The sequence below is a fragment of the Elgaria multicarinata genome, chromosome 11, assembly GCF_023053635.1.
Source record: "Elgaria multicarinata webbii isolate HBS135686 ecotype San Diego chromosome 11, rElgMul1.1.pri, whole genome shotgun sequence".
NCBI classification, from domain to species: Eukaryota; Metazoa; Chordata; class Lepidosauria; order Squamata; family Anguidae; genus Elgaria; species Elgaria multicarinata.
The window spans coordinates 39,297,749-39,324,863 of record NC_086181.1 but is presented as its reverse complement, the minus strand read 5'-3'; the positions used below and the strand labels follow the sequence as shown (position 1 = coordinate 39,324,863).

At 42.7% G+C, this 27,115-nt stretch overlaps 2 protein-coding genes across 2 annotated transcripts; both read right to left on the bottom strand.

The window, feature by feature from the left end:
* Positions 1 to 1,017: 1,017 nt before the first annotated feature.
* On the bottom strand, positions 1,018 to 4,453 carry LOC134405832 (vomeronasal type-2 receptor 26-like). Its single transcript, XM_063137086.1, has 4 exons — positions 3,635 to 4,453; positions 3,173 to 3,400; positions 2,629 to 2,755; positions 1,018 to 1,919 (listed from the first exon to the last, which is right to left on the bottom strand). The coding sequence occupies exons 1-4, from the start codon at positions 4,451 to 4,453 to the stop codon at positions 1,018 to 1,020; spliced, it is 2,076 nt and encodes a 691-aa protein (XP_062993156.1).
* A 979-nt stretch (positions 4,454 to 5,432) lies between these two features.
* LOC134405831 (vomeronasal type-2 receptor 26-like) lies at positions 5,433 to 14,264 on the bottom strand. Its single transcript, XM_063137085.1, has 5 exons — positions 13,446 to 14,264; positions 12,802 to 13,029; positions 12,076 to 12,202; positions 10,467 to 11,364; positions 5,433 to 5,835 (listed from the first exon to the last, which is right to left on the bottom strand). The coding sequence occupies exons 1-5, from the start codon at positions 14,262 to 14,264 to the stop codon at positions 5,433 to 5,435; spliced, it is 2,475 nt and encodes an 824-aa protein (XP_062993155.1).
* Between the last annotated feature and the right edge of the window lie 12,851 nt (positions 14,265 to 27,115).

Below are 27,115 nucleotides of genomic sequence, written 5' to 3'. Positions count from 1 at the left end.
CTAGGTAACTGGTTCCATTGTCGTACTGTTCTAACAGTGAGAAAGTTTTTCCTGATTCAGCCGGAATCTGGCTTCCTGTAACTTGAGCCCATTATTCTGTGTGCTGCACTCTGGAATGATCAAGACGAGATCCTGGCGGTTCTGTTAACTTGGAACCCCCCCCCCCCCCCGACCTAGAAACTTTTCCAAACATATGCCAAAGTTTTGTGCTGTTTTGTGCCACAAACCCTGAGTTTTGTGCCACCACTACCACCAGCAGCTGTGTATTGATAATTCAAGTGGAGGTTCATAGTTAACAGACAAAAAAATCAACTTTGTTGTAGAACCTCCAAACCAGTGCCAAAGTTTTGTGCTATTTTTGTGGCATTTTGTGCCACAAACCCAGAGTTTTGTGCTGCCCCAGGAAGCCCGGAAACAACATACCCTTAGGTGTGGTCTGGTGGATGAGAAAAATGTCACATTCTCAGATCCACTCCAAACTGGTGCCAAAAATTAGTGCTCGTGTTGTGCCACAAACCTCAAGTTTTGTGCCACATCCAGAAGTGTGAAAATGACATACCCTTAGGTGTGGTCTGGTGAATGAGAAAAAATTCATGTTCTCAGATCCACTCCAAACTGGTGCCAAAAATTACTGCTAGTTTTGTGCCATGTTTTGTGCCGCCACTAACAGCTGTTCATTGATACTTCAAGTGGGGGTTCATAGTTAACACACCAAAAATCAGCTTTCTCATAGAACCTCCAAAACAGTGCCAAAGTTTTGCGCTAGTTTTGTGCTGTTTTGTGATACAAACCCTGAGTTTTGTGCCACCTCAGGAAGCCAGGGAATGACATACCCTTAAGTTAGTACAAAACTTTGGCATTGGTTTGAAGTGGATCTGAGAATATGATTTTTTTCTCATAATAAATAATAAATAATAATTGGCAAATTTAGAAAGGCTTCTTCAGTCACAATTCATTTACACCATTTTATGTTCTTGTAAGTTCAAGTAAGATTAATGAAAGGATGAACTCTATTATTTACATCTTTCTTCGCATTAGGTGCTCTCTGTTGTTCAACTCGGGTCTCACCACAATTATGTAGCATTTGGGGAAAAAGATGCAGCAGAGTAACCCAGCACTGGAGGCCAAGATGGAGAAGATCTCCACAGCCACCATGTACTTTCCTCTTGTACTGAGGTAAGTTGGAACAAAGGAAATCCACACACTGCAAAAGACCAACATACTGAAGGTGATGAACTTGGCTTCATTAAAACTGTCAGGCAATTTCCTGGCCAGAAAGGCCACAGTGAAGCTGACAATGGCCAGGAGACCCATGTAACCCAAAACACAATAGAACATGAGGACAGAACCTTCATTACATAGCAGTACAATTTCTTCCATCATTGAAGTCATGTCAAAGTCTGGGAATGGAGGAGACATTGCCAGCCACAGAGCACAGATTACTGCTTGGATATTGGAGCAGGAGAGGACAATGGAGTACCCCAAACCTTTCCCAATGTACTTCCTCATCCGTGATCCTGGTTTGGTAGCCATGAATGCCAAAACCACAGACACAGTTTTTGCCAAGATGGTGGAGAGGGACACAGAGAAGACTATTCCAAAAGCAGTTTGTTGAAGAAGGCAGGTCCCCTTCTTAGGCTTTCCGAGGAACAGGAAGGAACAGAGGAAACACAAGAGGAGGGAGATGAGGAGAATGTAGGTGAGGCTTCGATTGTTTGCTTTGACCATGGCAGTGTCCCGTTGCCTAATGAAGATGCCAAGCACCAGAGCTGTGATCAGAGACAATAGAAGTCCTGAAGAAATGGAAATGATGGCTAATGTTTCTTCAAAAGCTAGGAAATTTGGAATCTTAGGAATGCATCCGTCCTGGAATTTGTTTGGATAGTGACCCTCTGGACAATTGACACAAGTTTCCATGTCTGAAAATAAACAAACATATGTCAATTTAATAAGAAACAAAACTATCGTCATGACTGCATTGCCTTAACCACAGCGATTTTGATGAGAAATATCAACCTGTCCACAAGGAAAACCCTTTCTTATAGGAGCAATCTTCTCTGTCTCGTCCCATCCTAGCAATTCACCTTTCCTTCAAGCTCGTTCATGTTATGAGAGCTAATAGTTCATTCATTCCCACTTTTATATTCATATCAGTTGTGTGATATGTGGAACATAGCTCGCTGTACTAAATATGATTAAACCAGCCTCTGAAATTAACAGGAGTATGTGCTGAATGGGGAATGTATCTTCTTGCCCCACATTGTGGGAGATTGGGGAGTGATTTTGTTCCTGGCCTTCATTGAAAGGATGAGAGGAATAGACAGTGAAGGGTTTCATTAGCTGGAAGGGGTGGAGACAATCAAGCAGCAAAAATCACAGAATTATGTGGGATACTGTTTTTGTTTATTATTGCTAAAATGCATTATTTTGTGTTTCTGAAACTCTTTCCCTCAAGATAATCAAGCGGAAATGCCAATAAAATAATGTTAATGTATAAAGAGTAAAAAGGAAAAAAAAGCTATAATTTTTGAAAATGCTCGAGGATGTAATTGACTACAGAACCTGCAGAAAAGTTTGTTTCATGAAATAAAATGTGTTTTTTACAAAGCTTAACATAATCTGTCCTACCCTGCTGGTTTGAGAACATCCCATCTGGACATGGAGCACAATCATAGCAGCAAAATTTCACCCCCTCTTTCTTTTTCTTGCTGTAACCGGGTTGGCAGTTGTCATTACAGAGGGATAGAGGTGGCACCTGTACAGAAACATTGCAAGAGCTTAGTATGACGAACATGTTTGGTGAAACCATCTCATATCCATTGTTGTATCAATAAACAGCAAGGTGAAAGAACATGGAACATTGGATGTGTAAGTACATAGATGTCGTATTTGGTGGAAGGAATCCTTGTTGTACATTACATGTAGTGTAGAAGATGAGAAATCTGATGTAGTAAGCAAGAGACAAAATCTAGAAAATTAGATTTTCCTTAATTTTCCTTATCAGATCTTAGCATTCAAGCTTAGCATTCAAAGTAAGGACATGTGTCTTTATGGAAATGTCCTTTCTGGATATTGCCTTTTCATTACTATGGCTTGTCTCCACTGATTGCCATTCTTGTTTCATTGGATAGAAATCAATATCAATATCAGAGTGATATTATTATTTTCCAACCTGAGTCATGGTTCTGTGCCAGTTGATTTTGTCTTTAGCTATGATCATTACTTCCCCTGGAGGAGCATGAGGATCCAGCCTTCCCACTTTCACCCTGATATAGGAGTTATTTGGGAAAGTGATCAGGTTTGTCACATCAAATCTACCTGCTACTTTCCCACGTTCATTAAACATAATTTCATCTCCAGCGCTGTTGTTGAATGAGATCCTTTGAATCAAGGAGTGGATCTGGGTGGAGAGAGAAAGAGAATCAAAGAGAGTGTACCACATTTAGAGTAATTGTGTTGCTGAACTGAGATTATTTTCCTCTACAACAGAAACCATTTCGGAATGCAAGGCTTTTACGTATGATGTTAGGTAGCATTGCGTGTTTTAGGAACCGCAAATGGAGAACCCAACGCAAACCACAAAAAGTGTGTCAGCATCATCAATTACACCACTATATACTTTTGAGGGTATTACCTGCCAGGGTCCAATGTTCTGAGGTTCCAGCATCCTCCCTTCCTCCATTGGTCTGTGGTTGGACAGAGATATGTAAGTGTTGTGTAAGGCATGTGCCACAGCATAGACAGCATTGTAGATATTGTAACTGTGCCCCGTCATGCTCATTTCAAAAAAAGGTGAAGTTAGGCTCTGCAGTGTTTCCTGCCCAGTACATGCCTCGTTCTTTTCCCTCATTGGATCAGAATTTGGTATTTCACACTCAAAAGCTTGCTCCCAGAAATCTTTGATAAAACCATCTGCTTTTGACCCGGAAGGTTTGATAATCTGAAGAAAATTTTGGAAGTCTGGAACCTCATTGGAATGAATTGTGAAGGAAATTGCACCATGGAATATTTGCATATCAAAAGCCTTTTGAAGGCTATGTAAGGTGAAATCAATTTGGGCTGTAGTAATCCATACTTTTCCTGAAGAGGTTGTCCCTTTATACTCATGCTCTGTTAGAGGAAAAACTGTTATTATCAGTATAATAGAAGCCAGCCCTAGAATGGTTGTACTTTCTCCGTATATAACAACTGCAGTGGCTTTTGTCTCCATGAAAATTGGAAGATGTCTTAGTGTAACATTGAGTATGTCAGCCATGTCGAAGGTCTGCCAATTTGCTCGGAATCTTTCTGTGAATTCTGAACAGATGCCATTTTGAGAAAGCATTGGCTCTATGGTCTGCAAGAAACGTTCTCCAGCTTCATCATCCAGAGTAATGAGCCCGACCCATTTCCACCCAAAATGCTGAAGCAGTTCAACAATTCCCTGGTACTGAAGGGCTTCATTGGGGACCATGCGGTAAAAGGATGGGAAATTGGATTCATCACTCACTGCTGTTTCAAATGAGCCATATGAAAACTAAAGAAAGAAAGAAGTATGAGAGAGAGAGAGAGAGAGAGAGAGGGAGAGAGAGGGAAGGGTGTGAGAAGTGAGAAGTGAGAAGTGAGCGAAAGGAACGCAGAAAACTGAGAAGCAATAGAAGAGGATAAGAAAATTAAGAATCTGGAGCAATGTGTGTGAAATAGAAAAATGAACATTCAAAAATGGGAGAGGGGGAAGAAACTGAGAATTCCTAAAAGCCCCCCCCCCCAAAATATGCATAAGGCACCCCAAAAATGTCAATAGCGCCAGTGGACCAGGGGAAGCTTGTGTATCCCTGTGATATTTATCACAGCCTAAATATGAAAACCTTTAAAATCGTTCAGGTTACCAGGGAGTTTTAATATAATCTCCTTCCTGTTCTATCTCTATTTAAGGAAAAGTAATTTTGGTCTTCTCCACATTGGCCTTATATCCTGTGATCAAGCATGGGTACTCACAGACATTTGCAGGACCTTTACACAATGTGGTCAATGTCCAGGGTACTTCCCGTGCTTTAGGACCTTCACCCAAGCCTTGTAAAGCTTCAGGAAAGTGTGATTTAGCTCTAGGAAGCGCTAAGAAGCACTTTACTGGCTGGATGTATTTCCATAATTGCCCTATACCATATCGCCATCTGGTGGCTGTAAAATGAAACCTATAGAACTTGCCAAAAAGAAAACCCTGAAAAAACAGCCATATAAAGGAACAAATCTTAATTTAGCAAAGTATCCAGAAGCAGAAGTTCAAGTAAGAAACAAGAAAAACTCAATTAGGGGATAAGAAAAGAGATGCTATCAATTCTGAATGGGCAAACTTACTACACTATAATCTATCCTAAAGTCAAACGTCTCTAATGCTTATATCAAGATGAGGTAACTTGGTTCCCTCTAGAAATTTTGGACTACAACTCCCATCAGCTCAAGACAGAATGTCCAGATGGCCAGGCATTATTGGAGTAGGCTACATTGGCTATTGGCTGCTGTGTGAAGAAGGGTGTAGGAAAGACCACATCCCGAGATCCTACCTGTGGGATCTTGTAAAGACCCAAGACATGTGCCATGCTTGAAGAGATATCAAGACTCAGTCCACCAATGACTCCTATAAGATTTTTGTGGAAGCCACATTTGTAGTTGGGCATCATCTTCTGTGATTTGAAGAGTAGATCCAGGCTGGTACGGTAGGTCATCATTGCATCATGAAAGCTCTCATAGATCTGGAATCCGAGAGTGACATTGGGCAAGATCTCGGGATTCTCATTGATCTCATTAATGGCAAACACCAAGGCCAAGATGTGCTGGTAGAACTTTGTCATCACACTGCAAATAAAGTGTCTTTCTGTAGTTTGACAGGAAAATTGTGCTGTGAATTTAGTCACTGACTGCAAGGACAGGGCACAATCTAGCACAGATAGTCATGACCAAGTGAAGAAGAGGATTAGAAAAAGGGTGGAAGAGGGGAAGGTTGGCAGGAAGGAACAGGCAGGTTTGTGGATGGGGATCAGAATAAGGAGAAGGACACCATGGTGGAGACAGAGGGTGCTTAGAAGTAGGAAGGAGAAGAGGCAAAAGAGGCATGGAGGAGTGGGCTCTGTTGTTCCCTTTCTCTGCTCTGCATTTTCTAGTGTTGTCTCTCCATGTGGTGGGTCTTCTGACTTTTCCTCCAAACACCAGCACAGACATATACGCTAACAGAAGAAGACTCAACCAGAATAGACTAGGAAGCCCCACACTATGTCCCACCTCTTTATGCACCATAATCCAGGACATATAATGATCAGGAGCAGCCAAACCACACACACGCACACATACACACACACTTGAGGTGCCTGGAGAAGGACTTTCTGCTCAGATGGTTTAATCTTTTAGGAGGAAAATGTCTGTCTGTCTGTCTCCCTTCTATGTCTCACCCTTTCCAGTCCCACGCAATGTAATAAACCTTATAAGAAATGGTTTTCCTTGACACTAATGGGTCTTTTACTAAGCTTAATTGCCATTTGGAGGAGACATTTTGAGGAATCACAGCACATCAGTCATATGCCAAATGGCCAAATATTTTGTCATGTTATAGATCAGGTTCCTACGTTCCATTCCTTTGTCAGAATACTACTACTAGTACTATTAATATGATGTCTTTATTTAAATGATGAAACCAATTTGCAGTCACAGAAACATGAATTATACTTAAACGATAACCAAACCTCATTTTACGGGATTCCTTACAATTGGAAGTTAATTGTTTCCTCAGAAGGGTGCCTGTTGAACCAAATGTAAGGAAACATGTAATAAACATGAGATGCAATCCCACCAACGAGGAGTTCACCCGCCTGGTACCATTCATGTGGAATACGAAGAGGGTCATTTCCAGTGCATTTCAGAGTTTGCACTTTGATTGCCATGTGTAGAAACACCATCACAGTTGTCATCAACATCAAAATCTGGCCGGCAAACATCCACCTTGCATTCGTCTCTCCCATGTTCCTCTTTGGAATAATCTCTCCCACCAGCATCATTCAAACAAGCTGGGTTTAGATGGCTGCTAGTTCTGCCCATACACTCCTTAAGGTTAGAAATTACCCTTAATTATCCCCAAGTGTTGCAGTGTCCATTGAAAGTCACTGCTTTGAAGCCTGACTCATACAAAGAAGGGGAAGTGTTCAGAGCGAGAGTTTCCTGGCTGACTCTAGCCCCTAGTCTATGGTGTGAATGACATGGTAGAGTTTTTTAAAAACCCATTTAAGACTTGAATGTTAAATATCTTTCTCTACTGCCTTCTTAAAAACACTGGAGGTGTAACCTGGGGAATTAATTACAGGAACTCCAATAATTACAGGGGAATAGTGACTGGACTCTGTGTGGTATCTCCATTATCACTACTGGTGAAATAAACAAATTTATCAAATGTTGCAATAATTTTCTGCTGCTCTGCAGTGGAACAACAACTGTGAGGTAACTTCAAATTGACCCACAGTGAGCTCTAGTGCTGGATTTACCCCACACTTTAGGTTTTCCCAGTGATGCAGTGGTACAGATTAACAGTATGGTACTGATCTTGAAAGCTTAGTGGATACATATCAAAACCCAGTTATGTATATAAGAACATAAGAACATAAGAAGTGTCATGCTGGATCAGACCAAGGGTCCATCTAGTCCAACACTCTGTTCACACAGTGGCCAACCAGCCGTTGACCAGGGACCAACAAAGCAGGACATGGTGCAACTGCACCCTCCCGCCCATGTTCCCCAGGAACTGGTGCACACAGGCTTATTGCCTCGAATACTGGAGATAGCACACAACCATCAGGGCTAGCAGCCATTGATAGCCTTCACCTCCAGGAATTTATCCAACCCCCTTTTAAAGCCACCGAAATTGGTGGCCGTCGCTACATCTTGTGGTTGTGAGTTCCATCATTTAACTATGCACTGTGTGAAGAAGTACTTCCTTTTATTTGTCCTAGATCTCCCACCAATCAACTTCATTGGATGACCCTGGGTGCTAGTATTTTGTAGGGCTGTGCTCCGCTCCAGTTCGGATCCCCAAATCCGAAGCGGAGCGGGCCAATCCACACCTCTGAAGCCCGGTTCCGAAGCAGATTGGGGGAGGTGTGGATCGGCACAGAGCAGTTTGGAACAGTCTGAAGCGATTCGGACCTTTCCGAAGTTCTGGACGCAGATAAGCGGAGGGGGAGGGGGGCTTATCTGCTGCTGCCGCCACCACAGTCCATGCGGTGACAGCGGTGGAGCCAGTTGAAGCCACCGTCCGGACCTCTACAGGTGCAGGTTAGTGGGGGGGAAAGGGGGCTTACCTGGCACCGCTGCTGTCCATGTGGCAATGGAGGTGGCGGAGCCAGGTAAGTGGGGAGTGAGGGGGGCTTACCTTGAGCCCCTGCTGCCACTGTCCATGTGGCGACGGCAGCCGCGGCGCCAGGTAAGTGGGGGATGGGGGAGTTAACTGGCTCTGCTGCTGCCGTGGTCCATGCGGCAGCAGGTGGTGAAGCCAGGTAAGGGGGAGGGGGACCTATTCGGCCCCCATTTTGACCCCCTTCTCCACTTACCTGCCTCCACCATCCGCCACGGCAAGTAAGTGGGGAAGGGGGGGGCAAAAAGGGGGCCGAATCTCAATCTGGCCCTCCACGTCTCGCTCCGTATCCAGTTCTGGAGTGGATTGGGGGGTGGGTGGGTCAGATTGACCCAAACCAGTTCGGGGTGGTGATGCACAGCCCTAGTATTTTGAGAGAGGGAGAAGAATGTTTCCGTATCAACTTTCTCCATACCATGCATAATTTTGTACACTTCTATCATGTCTCCCCTTAACCTTTTTTCTAAGCTAAATAATCTCAGTTTATCTAACATTCCCTGATAGGGGAGATGCTCCAGCTCCTTAATCATTTTATTTGCCCTTTTCTGCACTTTTTCCAGATCTGTAATATCCTTTTTAAGTTGTGGTGACCGGAATTGTACACAGTATTATAAGTGTTTTCACAACATCGATTTATATAAGGGCAGTATGATACTGGCCATATCATTCGCAATTCCTTTTCTTATGATGCCTAACATGGACTTTGCCTTCTCTACAGTGGCTGCACACTGGGTGGACATTTTCATTGAGCTGTCCACAACAATCCCAAGATCTCTTTCTTGTTAGTTCAAAACCTTCCCAGACCCCATTAGGTTATACTTGAAGTTGATTTATTTTTTGCCCCAACGTGCATCACTTTACACTTGCTTACATTCTACCACATCTGCCATTTGGATGCCCCCTCTCCCATCTTAGAGAGATCCCTTTGGAGCTCTTCCCAATCCCTTTGTGTTTTAACAACCCTAAATAACTTGTTGTTGTTGGCAAAGTTGGCCACTTCACTGCTCACTCCTAATTCCAGATCATTTATGAATAAATTGAAAAGAATTGGTCCCAATATCAATCCCTGTGAGATACATATCAACATGGCAGCTGTAGCATTTTTCAACATCTCCAGGAGCAGATTGTTCCCTGCTCTGTCTTGCACAGCTGGTGAAGGACATCTTGCTACCTAGAGCAATAGAAATAATGGAGTCCCCCCATTTTGTGTAAAATGGATGATCAGACTCACAGATGAATCTTATTTTGACACCAGAGGGGAAAACACCCCCACCTGAGGACAGCGGGATAGCTTAGGCCTCCCTTACAGCACCTTCTCCCTAAGGCAGTTGTTTTACTTTGCCCAATGGTAGGGTTGGTCTTGCCCCCTTGCTGCAGTCATCTCATCAGACTGATATGGTAACTAATCCAACCTGCCCCTTTGCATATCTCTCTGCACAGCTACTCTTGGCTTGGTACCATTTCCCAGGCCCATCCACTGTCCTTATTTGGATAGCAATCAATGTAGCATATCTGTCATCCTGTCAATCATTTCCTTAGTATAGAGCTCCTTTCTGCATTGTGTCCAGAGCTCTCAACTCAGCTTCCCCTTCCTGGGATCATTGTGGTGATGCTCCACCATCTGGTCAAAGTTCCTGAAGTTTCCCATGTTCTATTCTTGTATATTTGGCAAAATTTTCCTGTTCCTGGGCCAGCTCTACCACATCAACAGCAACCTGTCCTGTGGCAGAAGCAAAAGAAGGAACCACCTAAGGGAAGTATTTTTGAGAAGTACTCCAGTTCCCCCAAATATCCACAGCTCCAGAGGAGCTGATTACTCAAACATGGAAAGCAGGTTGGGATGTTTATTAGCAATCATCATAACCGCATTCAAAAAATTGTATTATATATCATAAATTTAAAAGAGAATAAATAGCCACATGGAGTGGTTAATTATTATTTATAAATATTTGTATCCATGAGGAAAAAGATTGAATTGGTAAATTTAGAAATACACAATTTAGAAAATTAGAAATTCACAATTCATTTACACCATTTTATGTTCTTGTATGTTGCAAGAAAGATTAATGACAAGATGAACTCTATTATTTACATCTTTCTTCGCATTAGCTGCTCTCTGTTGTTCAACTCGGGTCTCACCACAATTATGTAGCATTTGGGGAAAAAGATGCAGCAGAGTAACCCAGCACTAGAGGCCAAGATGGAGAAGATCTCCACAGCCACCATGTACTTTCCTCTTGTGCTGAGGTAAGTTGGAACAAAGGACACCCACACACTGCAAAAGACCAACATGCTGAAGGTGATGAACTTGGCTTCATTAAAACTATCAGGCAACTTCCTGGCCAGGAAGGCCACAGTGAAGCTGACAATGGCCAGCAGACCCATGTAGCCCAAAACACAATAGAACATGAGGACAGAACCTTCATTACATAGCAATACAATTTCTTCCATCATTGAGGTCATGTCGACATCTGGGAATGGAGGAGACATTGCCAGCCACAGGGAAGAGATTCCTGCTTGAATATTTGAGCAGGAGAGGACAATGGAATAGCCCAATTTTTTTCCAACCCACTTCCTCATCCGTGATCCTGGTTTGGTAGCCATGAAGGCCAAAACCACAGACACAGTTTTTGCCAAGATGGTTGAGAGCGACACAGAGAAGACTATTCCAAAAGCAGTTTGTCGAAGAAGGCAGGTGACCTTCTTAGGTTTTCCGATGAACAGGAAGGAACAGAGGAAACACAAGAGGAGGGAGATGAGGAGAATGTAGGTGAGGCTTCGATTGTTTGCTTTGACCATGGCTGTGTCACGTTGCCTAATGAAGATGCCAAGCACCAGAGCTGTGATCAGAGACAATAGAAGTCCTGAAGAAATGGAAATGATGGCTAATGTTTCTTCAAAAGCTAGGAAATTCAGAATCTTAGGAATGCATCCGTCCTGGAATTTGTTTGGATATTGACCTTCTGGACAATTGACACAAGTTTCCATGTCTGAAAATAAACAAACTTATGTCAATTTAATAAGAAACAAAATGATCGTCATGACTGCATTGCCTTAACCACAGCGATTTTTATGAGAAATATCAACCTGTCCACAAGGAAAACCCTTTCTTATAGGAGCAATCTTCTCTGTCTCGTCCCATCCTAGCAATTCACCTTTCCTTCAAGCTCGTTCATGTTATGAGAGCTAATAGTTCATTCATTCCCACTTTTATATTCATATCAGTTATGTGATATGTGGAACATAGCTCGCTGTACTAAATATGATTAAACCAGCCTCTGAAATTAACTGGAGTATGTGCTGAATGGGGAATGTATCTTCTTGCCCCACATTGTGGGAGATTGGGGAGTGATTTTGTTCCTGGCCTTCATTGAAAGGATGAGAGGAATAGACAGTGAAGGGTTTCATTAGCTGGAAGGGGTGGAGACAATCAAGCAGCAAAAATCACAGAATTATGTGGGATACTTTTTTTGTTTATTATTGCTAAAATGCATTATTTTGTGTTTCTGAAACTCTTTCCCTCAAGATAAACAAGCAGAAATGCCAATAAAATAATATTAATGTACTATAAACAGTTAAAAGAAAAAAAAGCCAAAGTTTTTGAAAATGCTTTAGGATGTAATTGACAACAGAACCTGCAGAAAAGTTTGTTTCATGAAATAAAATGTATCTTTTACAAAGCTCAACATAATCTGTCCTACCCTGTTCTTTTGAGAACATCCCATCTGGACATGGAGCACAATCATAGCAGCAAAATTTCACCCCCTCTTTCTTTTTCTTGCTGTAACCAGGTTGGCAGTTGTCATTACAGAGGGAAAGAGGTGGCACCTGTACAGAAACATTGCAAGAGCTTAGCATGACGAACGTGTTTTGCAAAAAAAATCTCTCTTTCATTGATCTACTAAGAAACAGCACGGTGAAAGAACATTGGATGTGTAAGTACACAGATGTCACATTCGGTGGAAGGAATCCTTGTTGTACATTACATGTAGTCTAGAAGATTAGAAATTTGATGTAGTAAGCATGATACAAAATCTAGAAAATTAGATTTTCCTTAATTTTCCTTGCCAAATCTTAGCATTCAAGCTTAGCATTCAAAGTAAGGACATGTGTCTCAGAGTTTGTACAAGAAAGTGAGGGGGAGAAACATTATTCATCCTCTGTTAGGCAGTGTTTCATTGTAGTCTGAAATGTCCTTTCTGGATATTGCCTTTTCATTACCATGGCTTGTCTCCACTGGAAGACCCATCATCCACTTATTAATTTACTCCTTTTTAAAGACACAACAAAGAATTCCAGTGAGCTTCAAATATAATCATGCCTTGTGTGAAGAAATGCTTCCCATGTTATCTTTACATATATTACCATTCTTGTTTCCTTGGATAGAAATCAATATTAATATCTGAGTGAAATTATTGTTTCCCAACCTGAGTCAAATTTATCTGCCAGTTGATTTTCTCCTCAGTAATGGTCAATACATTGCCCGGAGAAGCATGGGGCTCCAGCTTTCCCACTTTCACCCTGATATAGGAGTTATTTGGGAAAGTGATCAGGTTTGTCACATCAAATCTACCTGCTACTTTCCCGAGTTCATTAAACATAATTTCATCTCCAGCGCTGTTGTTGAATGAGATCCTTTGAATTAAGATGTGGAGCTGGGTGGAGAGAGAAAGAGAATCAAAGAGAGTATACTATATTTGGAGTAACTGTGTTTCTGAACTGAGATTATATTCCTCAACAAGGGAAAGCACTTGGGAATGCAAGACTTTTATATTTGATGATAGTTAGCATTGTGTGTTTTAGGACCGCAAATGGAGAACCCAATGCAAATCACAAAAAGTGCGTCAGCATCAATTGGTGTTAAGTGTTGAGGAAATTTTCAAACATAATCATGGAAGGGAAATAAGATTCTAAACATTATGATTGTAAGGAAGAAAAAATGCAATGAAATGAAGAAATTTACAAGGATGAGGAAGACAAGAGTTGGGTGTTCTGGTTCTGTTGAAACTGAGTGCTCAATAGCATACTGAATACTGCAGGTTACACCACTGTATACTTTTGAGGTTATTACCTGCCAGGGTCCAACATTCTGAAGTTCCAGCTTCCTCCCTTCCTCCATTGGTCTGTGGTTGGACAGAGATATGTATGTGGTGTGTAAGGCATGTGCCACAGCATAGACAGCATTGTAGATATTGTAACTGTGTCCCATCATGCACATTTCAAAGAAAGGTGAAGTTAGGCTCTGCAGTGTTTCTTGCCCAGTACATGCCTCGTTCTTTTCCCTCGTTGGATCAGAATTTGGTATTTCACACTCAAAAGCTTGCTCCCAGAAATCTTTGATAAAACCATCTGCTTTTGACCCAGAAGGTGTGATAATCTGAAGAAATTTTTGGAAGCCTGGAATCTCTTTGGAATGAATTGTGAAGGAAATTGCGCCATGGAACATTTGCATATCAAAAGCCTTTTGAAGGCTATGTAAGGTGAAATCAATTTGGGCTGTCGTAATCCATACTTTTCCTGAAGAGGTTGTCCCTTTATATTCATGCTCTATTAGAGGAAAAGCTGTTATTATCAGTATAAAAGCAGCCAACCCTAGAATGGTTGTACTTTCTCCATATATAACAACTGCAGTGGCTTTTGTCTCCATGAAAATGGGAAGATGACTCAGTGCAACATTGAGTATGTCAGCCACGTCAAAGAACTGCCAATTTGCATGGAGTCTTTCTGTGAATTCTGAACAGATTCCATTCTGAGAAAACATTGACTCCATGGTCTGCAAGAAACGTTCTCCAGCTTCATTATCTGTAGTAATGAGCCCAACCCATTTCCACCCAAAATGCTGAAGCAGTTCGACAATTCCTTGGTTCTGAAGGGCTTCATTGGGGACCATGCAGTAAAAGGAAGGGAAACGGGATTCATCACTCACTGCTGTTTCAAATGAACCATATGAAAACTAAAGAAAGAAGAAATGTAAGAGAGAGAGGGGGGGAAGGGTGTGAGAAGTGAGAAGTTAGTGAAGGGAATGCAGAAAACCAGGAAGCAATAGAAGGGGGTAAGAAAATTAAGAGTCTGGAGAAGTGTGTGAGAAATAGAAAAATGAACATTCAGATATGGGAAAGGGGGAGGAAACTGAGAATTCATAAAAGCCCGCCAAATATGCATAAGGCACCCCCAAAATGTCAATAGTGCCAGTGGACCAGGGAATGCTTGCATATCTCTGTGATATTTATCACAGCCTAAATATGAAAAACTTTAAAATCATTCAGTTTACCAGGTAGTTTTAATCTTGCCATCACCTTCCTGTTTTTTCTCTCTTTAAGGAAAAGTAATTCTGGTCTTCTCCACATTGGCCTTATATCCTGTGATCAAGCATGGTTACTCATGGACATTTGGAGGACCGTTCCACAATATGGTCAACCTGCAGGGCTCTTCCTGTGCTTTAGGACCTTCATCCCAGCTTTGTAAAGCTTCTAGTAAGTGAGATTCAGCTCTAGGAAGTGCTAAGAAGCACTTAACTGGCTGGTTGTACGTCCATACTTGCCCTACACCATAGCACCATCTGGTGGCTGTAAAATGAAACTTATAGAACTTGCGAAAAAGAAAACCCTGAAAAAACTGCTATGTAAAGCGACTGTTCATAATTTGGCAAAGAATGCAGAAGCAGAAGTTCAACTAAATTATGCAAATTAGGGTAGATGCATTCAAGAGAGCAGGGCTGTATAAAATCCAGGATTTTTATTATGGTAACGCTCTTCTCTCTAGGGATTCATGCAGAACCCATCTGAAGGCCTTCAATATTACATGGTTGGAGTGGTGCCAGGTGGAATGGCATCAACCCTCTTACACAGTTGGAACTTTTAATCAAGTCCACTACAGGCACTAACAGGTTTGGTGTCTCAACTATATTCCATCCTTCTTAGTTTAAAGATGGGAAGTTCTGAAGGTCTAAAGAAAATATGGGAGTTGAACTGGTCCATCAAGGTAGGGGATACAGATTGTTCAAATTTGCTGAGCAAATTCCCATTCAAATCAGTTTCAATGTCAACAAAGGAAACAATGATAAAGATTTTGCAAAAATGTTATTTAACTCCAGTAAAGGTGGCATGATTTAATAAATCTAATTCACAATACTGTTGGAGGGGATGTGGAGAGGTAGGCTCTTTTCAGCATAAGTGGTGGCATTGTGATAAAATAAAAGTTTTTTGGGGACTTAATTTTTAAAGAAATTGAAAAGATAATGGGGCAAAAATTCTAAGAGATATAGAAAAAAGAAAAGTTTTCAATTGAGCTTTAAAAACAGTAATTGAGCTCGTGTTCCGCAAATACTCTGTTAGAGAATTCCAGCCATAAGGGGTAGCGAGAGAAAATGAACAAAGCCGAGCAAGAGAAGTAGAGACCCTTGGGCAGGTAAGAAACGATGCATTTGATGAGCGAAGCGGACGAGTGGGGAAATAATGTGAGATGAGAGAAGAAAGAGAGGAAGGAGCTAGATTGTGAGAAGCTTTGAAAGTCAACCGGAGAAACTTAGAGGGATTCTACACGTCATACTGAGGGCGCTTGCATGCGCCCCCAGTGCTCCCCCAAAGCGATCGTGTAGCTTGCCTGTTCGAAGAGACGAGGAAGAGGCAGAGCAGGAGGCGGCTGGGGAATCCGGCCGTGTCCTTGCCGCCGCCCACCTCCCCGCCGGCCTCCTTCTGCCGGCGAAAGAGCCAGCCGGGTCGGAGAGCTTCTTCCGCTCTCCGCCTCGCCTTCTTCCGCCGAGCTCTCCGACCCGGCTGGCGAGAAGGTAGGTGGGCGGCCGGATTCCCCAGCCGCCTCCTGCTCCGCCTCTTCCTCGTCTCTTCGAACAGGCAAGCTACACGATCACTTTGGGAGCGCACTGGGGGCGCATGCAAGCGCCCTCAGTACGACGTGTAGAATCCCCCTTATATTGGATTCTGTGGTGAATTGGAAGCCAATGAAGAGATTTCAGAAATGGAGTAACATGATCAGAGCAATGAGCCAAGAAGATGATCTTAGCAGCAGAGTGATGACTAGAAACCAACGAACTGATGTGAGAAGAAGGAAGGCCAGTCAGAGGTTTCAATAGTCCAGCCGAGAAATAACCAATGCATGAACAAGAGTCTTGGCAGAAGAGACAGACAAAAACAATCTGATCCTGACAATATTATATGACAGGATTTAGCTCCTGCCTCAATATGAGGCGTAAAGGAGGGTGAGGAGTCAAATATAAAACCAAGACTACGAGTTTATTAAATTACCAGAATTAGCATTGTTAGGATTATTTCAGGAGGAGAATAAAAAAGTTGAATCTAAACAATTGATAGGATTTCTTTTAGTTGCTGCCAGATTGGTTATAGTCAGATATTGGAAAGATTTGGTTGGCGCTACGCTAACAAATTGGTACAGTAAGGTTTGGCATGTAGCCTCAGTGGAGAAACTGACAAATAAATTAAGATTAGTAAGAGGAACAAGATTCAAAGATACATTTAATCAAGATTGGTATGGTTTCATAGTATACACAACATTGTCGGAATGGGAGAATAAAATATATCAGGGTTTGTAACTTGATTCCCTCTAGAAATTTTGGACTACAACTCCTATCAGCTCAAGACAAAATGGCCAGATGGTCAGGCATTATGGGAGTAGGCTACATTGGCTGCTGTGTGAAGAAGGGTGTGGGAAAGACCACATCCCGAGATCCTACCTGTGGAATCTTGTAAAGACCCAAGACATGTGCCATGCTTGAAGAGATATCAGCACTCAGTCCACCAATGACTCCTATAAGATTTTCGTGGAAGCCACATTTGTAGTTGGGCATCATCTTCTGTGATTTGAAGAGTAGATCCAGGCTGGCACGGTAGGTCATCATTGCATCATGAAAGCTCTCATAGATCTGGAATCCGAGAGTGACATTGGGCAAGATCTCAGGATTCTCATTGATCTCGTTAATGGCAAACACCAAGGCCAAGATGTGCTGGTAGAACTTTGTCAACACGCTGCAAATAAAGGGACTTTCTGTAGTTTGACAGGAGAATTGTGCTGTGAATTTAGTCACTGACTGCAAGGACAGGACACAATCTAGCAAAGATAGTCATGACCAAGCGAAGAAGAAGATTAGAAAAAGGGTGGAAGATGGGAAGGATGGCAGGAAGGAACAGGCAGGTTTGTGGGTGGGGATCAGAATAAGGAGAAGGACACCATGGTGGAGACAGAGGGCGCTTAGAAGTAGGAAGGAGAAGAGGCAAAAGAGGCATGGAGGAGTGGGCTCTCTTGTTCCCTTTCTCTGCTCTGCGTTTTCTAGTGTTGTCTCTCCACGTGGTGGGGCTTTTGGCTTTTCTTCCAAACACCAGCACAGACGTATACGCTAACAGAGGAAGACTCAACCAGAATAGACTAGGAAGCCCCACAACACGTCCCACCTCTCTGTGCACCATAATCCAGGACATATAATGATCAGGAGCAGCACACACTCTAACACATACTAGAGGTGCCTGGAGAAGGACTTTCTGCTCACAAGATTTAATCTTTTAGGAGGGAAATCTCTGTCTGTCTGTCTGTCTCTCTGTCTCCCTGTCTCCCTTCTATGTCTCACCCTTTCCTGGAGGACAATCACTCCCATGCAGTGTAATAAACCTTAAAGAAAAGTTTTCCTCTACACTAACCATTCTTTTACTAAGCTTAATTGCCATTTGGAAGACACATTTTGAGGAATCACAGCACATCAGTCATATGCGAAATGGCCAAATATTTTGTCATGTTATAAATCAGGTTCCTACATTCCATTCTTTTGTCACATACTACTACTACTAATATGACACCTTTATTTAAATGATGAAAGCAATTTGCAGTCACAGAAACATGAAATATTTTTCTTAATTTAACTTAAACTTAAACTATAATCAAACCTGACTTTATGGGATTCCTTACAATTGGAAGTTAATTGTTTCCTCAGAAGGGTGCCTGTTGAACCCAATGTAAGGGAATATGTTATGAACATGAGATGCAATCCCACCAATGAGGAATTCACCCGCTTGGTACCATTCATGTGGAATGTGAAGAGGATTATTTCCAGAGCACTTCAGAGTTTGCACTTCAATTGCCATGTGTAGGAGCACCATCACAGTTGTCATCAACATCAAAATCTGGCTGGCAAACATCCATCTTGTCCCTCCCATGTTCCTCTTTGGAATAATCTCTTCCACCAGCCATTCAAACAAGCTGGGTTTAGATGGCTGCTAGTTCTGCCCATACACTCCTTAAGGTTAGAAATTACCCTTAATTATCCCCAAGTGTTGCAGTGTCCATTGAAAGTCACTGCCTTGAAGCCTGACCCATACGAAGAAGGGGAAGTGTTCAGAGCGAGAGTTTCCTGGCTGACTCTAGCCCCTAGTCTATGGTGTGAATGACATGGTAGAGTTTTTTAAAAACCCATTTAAGACTTGAATGTTAAATATCTTTCTCTACTGCCTTCTTAAAAACACTGGAGGTGTAACCTGGGGAATTAATTACAGTAACTCCAGTAATTACAGAGAGAATAATAACTTTGGACTCTGTGTGGTATCTCCATTATCACTACTGGTGAAACAAACAAGTTTGTCAAATATTGCAATAATTTTCTGCTGCTCTGCAGTGGAACAACAACACTGTGGGGTAACTTCAGATTGACCCACAGCGAGCTCTAGTGCTGGATTTACCCCACTCTTTAAGTTTTCCCAGTGATGTAGGTGTACAGATTGACAGTATGGTGACTGAACTTGAAAGCTGAGTAGATACATATCAAAACCCAGCTGTGTACATAAGAATATAAGAAGTGTCATGCTGGATCAGACCAAGGGTCCATCTAGTTCAGCACTCTGTTCACACAATGGCCAACCAGCCATCAACCAGGGACCAACAAAGCAGGACATGGTGCAACAGCACCCTCCCACCTATGTTCCCCAGCAACTGGTTCATACAGGCTTACTGCCTTGAATACTGGAGATAGCACACAACCATCAGGGCTAGTAGCCATTGATAGACTTCCCCTCCAGGAATTTATCCAACCCATTTTTAAAGCCATCCAAGTTGGTGGCACTACATCTTGTGGTAGTGAGTTCTATAATTTAACTATGCACTGTGTGAAGAAGTACTTCCTTTTATTTGTCTTGGATCTCCTACCAGTAAGCTTCATTGGATGACCCCAGGTTCTAGTATTTTGAGAGAGGGAGAAAAACGTATTCCTATCCACATTCTCCATACCATGCATAATTTTGTACACCTCTATCATATCTCCCCCTAGCCCTCTTTTTCCAAGCTAAACAATCCCAGTTGATGTAACCTTCCCTCATAGTGGAGATGCTCCAGCCCCTTAAATCATTTGTTGCCCTTTTCCGCACTTTTTCCAGCTCTATAATATCTTTTTTTAGGTGTGGTGACCCAGAACTGTACTAAGTGTGATCGCACCATCTATTTGTATAACAGCAGTGTATAACATGGCAGCTGTAGCATTTTTCAACTTCTCCAGAAGCAAATTTTCCCCAGCTCTCTCTTGCACAGCTAGTGAAGAACATTTTGCTACCCGAAGCAAACGAAATAATGGAGCCTCCCCATTTTGTGTAAATAGGATTATTGGATTTGCAGATGAATCCTATTTTGTCATCAGAATTGGGATCCCCCACCCCCGGAGGAAAGCAGGATAGCTCAGGCCTCCCTTCAAGCATCTTCTCCCTAAGGGAGTTGTTTCACTTTGCCTAATGGCAGGGTTGGCCTTGCCCCCTTGCTGCAGTCATCTCATCAGACTGATATGGTAACCGATCCAACCTACCCTTTTACATATCTTTCTGCACAGCTAGTCTTGGCTTGGTACCATTTCCCATGCCCATCCACTGTCCTTACTTGGATAGCCATCACTGTAGCATAACTGTCATCCTTTCAGTCATTTCCCTTTGTATAGAGCTTCTTTTGCATTATGCCAATGTTGTACTCTTGTATATTTGGTAAAATGTCCCTGTTTCTGGGCCTGCTCTACCACATCAATAGCAACCTGTCCTGTGGCAGAAGCAAAGGAAGGGGCCACCTAAAGAAAGTTTTTTGAGAAGTACTCCAGTTCCCACAAATATCCACTGCTCCAGAGAGGCTGATTCCTCAAACATAGAAAACAGGTTGTGATGTTTATTAAATAAAGATGTCACAAAGCAATCATCGTAACCGCATTCAAAAAATTGTATTATCATAAATTTAGAAGAGAATAAATAGCCACATGGAGTGGTTAATTATTATTTATTAATATTTGTATCCACGAGGAAAAAGATTGAACTGGTAAATTTAGAAAGGCTTTTCAGTCACAATTCATTTACACCATTTTATGTTCTTGTAGGTGGTAAGAAAGATTAATGAAAGGATGAATGCTGTTATTTACATCTTTCTTCGCATTAGCTGCTCTCTGTTGTTCAACTCAGGTCTCACCACAATTATGTAGCATTTGGGGAAAAAGATGCAGCTGAGTAACCCAGCACTAGAGGCCAAGATGGAGAAGATCTCCACAGCCACCATGTACTTTCCTCTTGTACTGAGGTAAGTTGGAACAAAGGACACCCACACACTGCAAAAAACTAACATGCTGAAGGTGATGAACTTGGCTTCATTAAAACTATCAGGCAACTTCCTGGCCACGAAGGCCACAGTGAAGCTGACAGTGGCCAGGAGACCCATGTAGCCCAAAACACAACAGAACATGAGGATGGACCCTTCATTACATAGTAGTACAATTTCTTCTGTCATTGAGGTCATGTCAACATCTGGGAATGGAGGAGACATTGCCAGCCACAGAGCACAAATGCTGGATTGAATACTTGAGCAGGAGAGGACAATGGCATATGCCAATTTTTTCCCCACCCACTTCCTCATCCATGATCCTGGTTTTGTAGCCATGAATGCCAAAACCACAGACACAGTTTTTGCCAAGATGGTTGAGAGCGACACAGAGAAGACAATGCCAAAAGCAGTTTGTCGAAGAAGGCAGGTCCCCTTCTTAGGCTTTCCGAAGAACAGGAAGGAACAGAGGAAACACAAGAGGAGGGAAATGAGGAGAATGTAGGTGAGGCTTCGATTGTTTGCTTTGACCATGGCAGTGTCCCGTTGCCTAATGAAGATGCCAAGCACCAGAGCTGTGATCAGAGACAATAGAAGTCCTGAAGAAATGGAAATGATGGCTAACGTTTCTTCAAAAGCTAGGGAAGCTGCAGAAAAGTTTGTTTCATGAAATAAAATGTATCTTTTACAAAGCTCAACATAATCTGTCCTACCCTGTTCTTTTGAGAACATCCCATCTGGACATGGAGCACAATCATAGCAGCAAAATTTCACCCCCTCTTTCTTTTTCTTGCTGCAACCGGGTTGGCAGTTGTCATTACAGAGAGAAAGAGGTGGCACCTGTACAGAAACATCACAAGAGCTTAGTATGACGAATATGTTTGGCCAACAATCTCATATCCATTGATCTACTAATAAACAGCAAGGTGAAAGAACATTGGATGTGTAAGTACACAGATGTCACATTCAGTGGAAGGAATCCTTGTTGTACATTACATGTAGTCTAGAAGATTAGAAATTTGATGTAGTAAGCATGATACAAAATCTAAAGGATTAGATTTTCCTTAATTTTCCTTATCAAAGCTTTGCATTCAAGCTTAGCATTCAAAGTCAGGACATTTGTCCCAGAGATCGTACAAGAAAGTGTTAGGCAGTGTTCCATTGTAGTCTGAAATGTCCTTTCTGGATATTGCCTTTTCATTACCATGGCTTGTCTCCACTGGAAGACCCATGATCCACTTATTAAATTACTCTTTTTTAAACACACAGCAAAGAATTCCAGTGAGCTTCAAATATAATTATGCCTTGTGTGAAGAAATGCTTCCCTTGTTATCTTTACATATATTGCCATTCTTGTTTCATTGGATAGAAATCAATATTAATATTGGAGTGATATTATTTTCCAACCTGAGTCATGGTTCTGTGCCAGTTGATTTTGTCTTTAGCTATGGTCAATACTTCCCCTGGAGGAGCGTGAGGATCCAGCCTTCCCACTTTCACCCTGATATAGGAGTTATTTGGGAAAGTGATCAGGTTTGTCACATCAAATCTACCTGCTACTTTCCCACGTTCATTAAACATAATTTCATCTCCAGCGCTGTTGTTGAATGAGATCCTTTGAATCAAGGAGTGGAGCTAGGTGGAGAGAGAAAGAGAGTTAGTGAAAGTATACTACGGGCGTTGCTAGACGAGGCCTTAGCGTGCTTTGAGACCCGGTTTCCCTGCTGTGCGTCCAGATGACGCACAGGGGTATCCGGGCCCAGGCCGCACTGAGGCCTCCTCTAACGCGCCATAAGCGAAGTCGCTTATGGCATGCCTTTTTCTCACGCCATAAGTCTAGGAAGGTCCTTGGCTTTTTGCGGCTACTCGCTTACTCACGAGTAGCCGCGAAAAGCCATGGACTTGGCACAGCGCTCATACGAGTGCTGTGCCCATCACGCCAGGGGGAGTTGATCCCGGGGGGGAGATGGGGGAGGGAAAGCTGGACCGGCAGGAGAGGGGGGGCAGAGGGCGACACATGGGAGACGGCGAGGGGATGGCGGAGGGCGACATACGGGAGATGGCGAGGGGGGACGGAGGGCGACACACGGGAGACGGCGAGGGGGGGCGGAGGGCGATACACGGGAGACGGCGAGGGGATGGCGGAGGGCGACACACGGGAGTGGCGAGGGGGGGTGGAGGGCGACACATGGGAGACGGCGAGGGGATGGCGGAGGGCGACACATGGGAGATGGCGAGGGGATGGCGGAGGGTGATGACGGGGATGGCGAGGGGATGGCAGAGGGCGACGACGGGGACGGCGATGGAGGGTGGATGGGGGAGCTTAAGTAAGTAAAACCCTTACCTTCTCCAGCGGCTTCGGGCCCCACGTGGCCCCTTTAAAATAAAACAAAAAAAATGGCCGACGCTGCAGGGCTTCCGTCGTCCCTGCGCGTCGGCTGTCTAGGAGGCTGGGTGGCATGCGTTAAAGTTAGTGCGCTGTAGCCCCGCCTCCAGGCCGGCTCAGCAAGTCCCTACGTTTGGATTAACTGTGCTGATGAATTGAGATTATTTTCCTCTACAACAGAAACCATTTGAGGAAGATCCCTTTTACATTAGAGAGAATCAAAGAATAGTAGAGATGGACGGGGCATATAAGGCCATCAAATCCAACACCTTGCTCAGTGAAGGAGTTCACCTTTAAGCATAGCTGACAGATGGCTGTCCAGTTGCATCTTGAATATCTCTAGTGAGGGAGAGCCCACTACCTCCCTAGACAAATAGATAGTATTCTGTGTTTTACACACCACTTATGGGGAAACCAACGCAAATTACAAAAAGTGTGTCATCATCAATTGGTGTTGAGAAAACTTGCAAATGAAATCGTGGAAGGGAGATAAGGTTCTAAACGTTATGGTTGTATGGCAGCAAAAGTTTTCAATGGAAGGAAGAAAATAAAGAAACTGAGCCAGACAAGAGGTGGGTGTTCAGGTTCTATAGAAATTGAGTGCTCAATAGCATACTGAGTGCTGCAGGTTACACCATTGTATAGTTGTGAGGTTATAGTATAAAGTATACATTACCTTTAAAGCCCTGCCTGTTTTGGGTTCAAGTTACCCATGGGATTGCCTTCTCTCATACAATCTACCACACACACTTAGGTCCTCTGGGAAGAATTTACTTCAGTCAGCAGAAACTAGGCTCACAACTGTTAAGAGCTTCGGCTATTGGGCGGTATAAAAATGTAATAAATAAATAAATAAATAAATAAATAAATAAATAAATTACCCAGAGGGCCTTCTCTTCTGCTGCTCCCAGATTGCGGAATGGCCTGCAGGGAGAGATTCACCAACTTAACAGTGTTCCAGAATTTTAGAAAGCCATAAAGACTGAACTCTTCCGGAAGGCCTACTCAGGCCCTTTCTACACCTAAGAGTTTTCCTAGGAAAATGGAAGGATTGTCCCTGCCTGATCCTGGTATCCCTTATGTGGCAATGGATGCACAGGAATGATCCCAGGACGATCCTGGGATAAATGGCTGGTGTAGACATGCCCCCAGTTGAATTTTAAGGTGCCTTTTAATAACGTATTAGTTGTATGTGTTTTTAATCAGTTTTATGTACTTTATGGTGTTTTGTATTTGGTGTTGTTCCTTGCCTTGATCCAGAGGGAGAAGTGGGTAAGAAATATTATTATTATTATTATTATTATTATTATTATTATTATTATTATTATTATTATTATTACCTGCCAGGGTCCAATATTCTGAGGTTCCAGCTTCCTCCTTCCCTCCATTGGTCTGTTGTTGGACAGAGATATGTAAGTGGTGTGTAAGGCATGTGCCACAGCATAGACAGCATTGTAGATATTGTAACTGTGCCCTGTCATGCTCATTTCAAAGAAAGGTGAAGTGAGGCTTTGCAGCGATTCCTGCCCAGTACATGCTTCATTGTTTTCCCTCGTTGGATCAGAATTTGGTATTTCACACTCAAAAGCTTGCTCCCAGAAATCTTTGATAAAACCATCTGCTTTTGACCCAGAAGGTGTGATAATTTGAAGAAAATTTTGGAAGCCTGGAACCTCTTTGGAAAGAATTGTGAAGGAAATTGCACCATGGAATATTTGCATATCAAAAGCCTTTTGAAGGCTATGTAAGGTGAAATCAATTTGTGCTGTAGTAATCCACACTCTTCTTGAAGAGGTTGTCCCTTCATACTCGTGCTCTGTTATAGGAAAAACTGTTGTTAACAATATAATAGCAGCCAACCATAGAATGGTTGTACTTTCTCCATATATAATAACTGCAGTGGCTTTTGTCTCCATGAAAATGGGAAGATGACTCATTGCAACATTGAGCATGTCAGCCACATCAAAGAACAGCCAATTTGCTAGGAATTTTTCTGTGAATTCTGAACATATTCCATTCTGAGAAAACATTGGTTCTATGGTCTGCAAGAAATATTCTCCACCTTCATCATCCAGAGTAATAAGCCCGACCCATTTCCACTCAAAATGCTGCAGCAGTTGGACAATTCCCTGGTACTGAAGGGCTTCATTGGGGACCATGCGGTAAAAGGACGGGAAATGGGATTCATCACTCACTGCTGTTTCAAATGAGCCATAAGAAATCTAAAGGAACAATGAAAGAAACATATAAGAAAGAAAGGGATAAAGAGAGAGAGAGAGAGGGGGGGGGAGGGAGAAGAAAGAAAAAAAGAAAGGATTTGGAATCAGACTTCTTTATTCATGAGAGTCTTATGAGCACACCCCAAAGCAACATACATAGGGCATGTCTACACCATAGGGTGTAGAGGGAGGGAGGGTTAGGTCGCAGACTTACCAGCTTTGGCGATCCACTCCCTAGCATCTTGATGGCTGTGTGACATCCTGGAAGGAGGTTGCAGCCGCCATTTTTTTCTGAAGAGGGAGAAGCAGCGCAATTGTGCTCCTCCACAAAAAAGGTAAAAAACCAACCCCCTGAATCCACTCCCCACCCCACCCCAATTGGCACAGACTGTCCCCGTCGAGCTCCGTGCCCACTTTATGGTTCCCGCTACACATAGGTATGATGGGAGGACCCAGGAGCAGGGACCACATGGCCCACACTTTGCAGGATGGTCCCAGGACTGCAGAAAATTTTTTGGCTGAATGGCGGCATAAAAATCCTTAAATAAATAATAAATAAATAAATAAAAGATCAAGTTTTGTGCGGTTCCCTATGTCCCGGGGAAAGTCCTTGGTCATCTGAGGTTGTCCCCGGAATCCGCTATACATCATTTATATGCACAGGAATGACCCTAGGACTACCCCAAGATATTGAACTGGTGTGGATCTTATTATCATCTTCCTGTTTTCTCTCTGTTTTAGGGTGGAAAATGGTCTTCTCCACATGGGACTTATATCCTGCAATCAAGATTGGTTACTCACAGATGTTTGCAGGTCCTTTACTCAATGAGGTCAACCTCCAAGGCACTTCCCATGCTTAAGGACCTTTACCCCAGCTTTGTAAAGCTTTGGGAAAGTGTGGTTTATCTTTAGGAAGTGCTAGGAAGGATTTGACTGGCTGGGTGTACTTCCGTAATTGCCCTATACCATATTGCCATCTAGTGGTTGTAAAACAAAACCTATAGAACTTGTCAAAAATAAAACCCTGAAAAAACAGCCATGTAAAGGAACAAATCTCAATTTAGCAAAGAATCCAGAAGCAGAAGAAGGAAAGGAAACAAGCAAATCGGGGCATAAGAAAAGAGATGCTATCAATTCTGAATGGGCAAACTTAGTACTACACTATGGTACCATAGTGCCATCTAGTCGCTGTAAAATGAAACATATAGAACTTGCCAAAAAAGAAAATCCTGAAAAAACATCCTGTATCAGCTCATGTAACAAATCCTAATTTGGCCAAGAATCTAGAAGCACAACTCCAAGTAAGAAAACAAGAAAACTCAATTGGATAGTAAGAAAAGTGACGCTATCAATTCTGAATGGCCAAACTCAGTACTACACTATAATCTGTCCTAAAGGCAAACGTCTCTAATGTTTATATCAAGATGAGGTAACTTGGTTCCCTCTAGAAATTTTGGACTGCAACTCCCATCAGCTCAAGACAGAATGTCCAGATGGCCAGGCATTATTGGAGTAGGCTACATTGGCTGCTGTGTGAAGAAGGGTGTAGGAAAGACCACATCC

Bases quoted from the DNA above. Each gene is read 5' to 3' on its own strand.
- LOC134405832 (XM_063137086.1), bottom strand. From the start codon at position 4,453: ATGGTCCCCAATGAAGCCCTTCAGTACCAGGGAATTGTTGAACTGCTT. The intron at 3,401-3,634 runs GTAATACCCTCA...CTCTCCACCCAG, and splicing joins AGAACATTGGACCCTGGCAG to ATCCACTCCTTGATTCAAAG. The intron at 2,756-3,172 runs GTTGGAAAATAA...GTTTCTGTACAG, and splicing joins GGCACAGAACCATGACTCAG to GTGCCACCTCTATCCCTCTG.
- LOC134405831 (XM_063137085.1), bottom strand. From the start codon at position 14,264: ATGGTCCCCAATGAAGCCCTTCAGAACCAAGGAATTGTCGAACTGCTT. The intron at 13,030-13,445 runs GTAATAACCTCA...CTCTCCACCCAG, and splicing joins AGAATGTTGGACCCTGGCAG to CTCCACATCTTAATTCAAAG. The intron at 5,836-10,466 runs GTAAATAATAGA...CTTTATTTGCAG, and splicing joins CAGCTAATGCGAAGAAAGAT to TGTGATGACAAAGTTCTACC.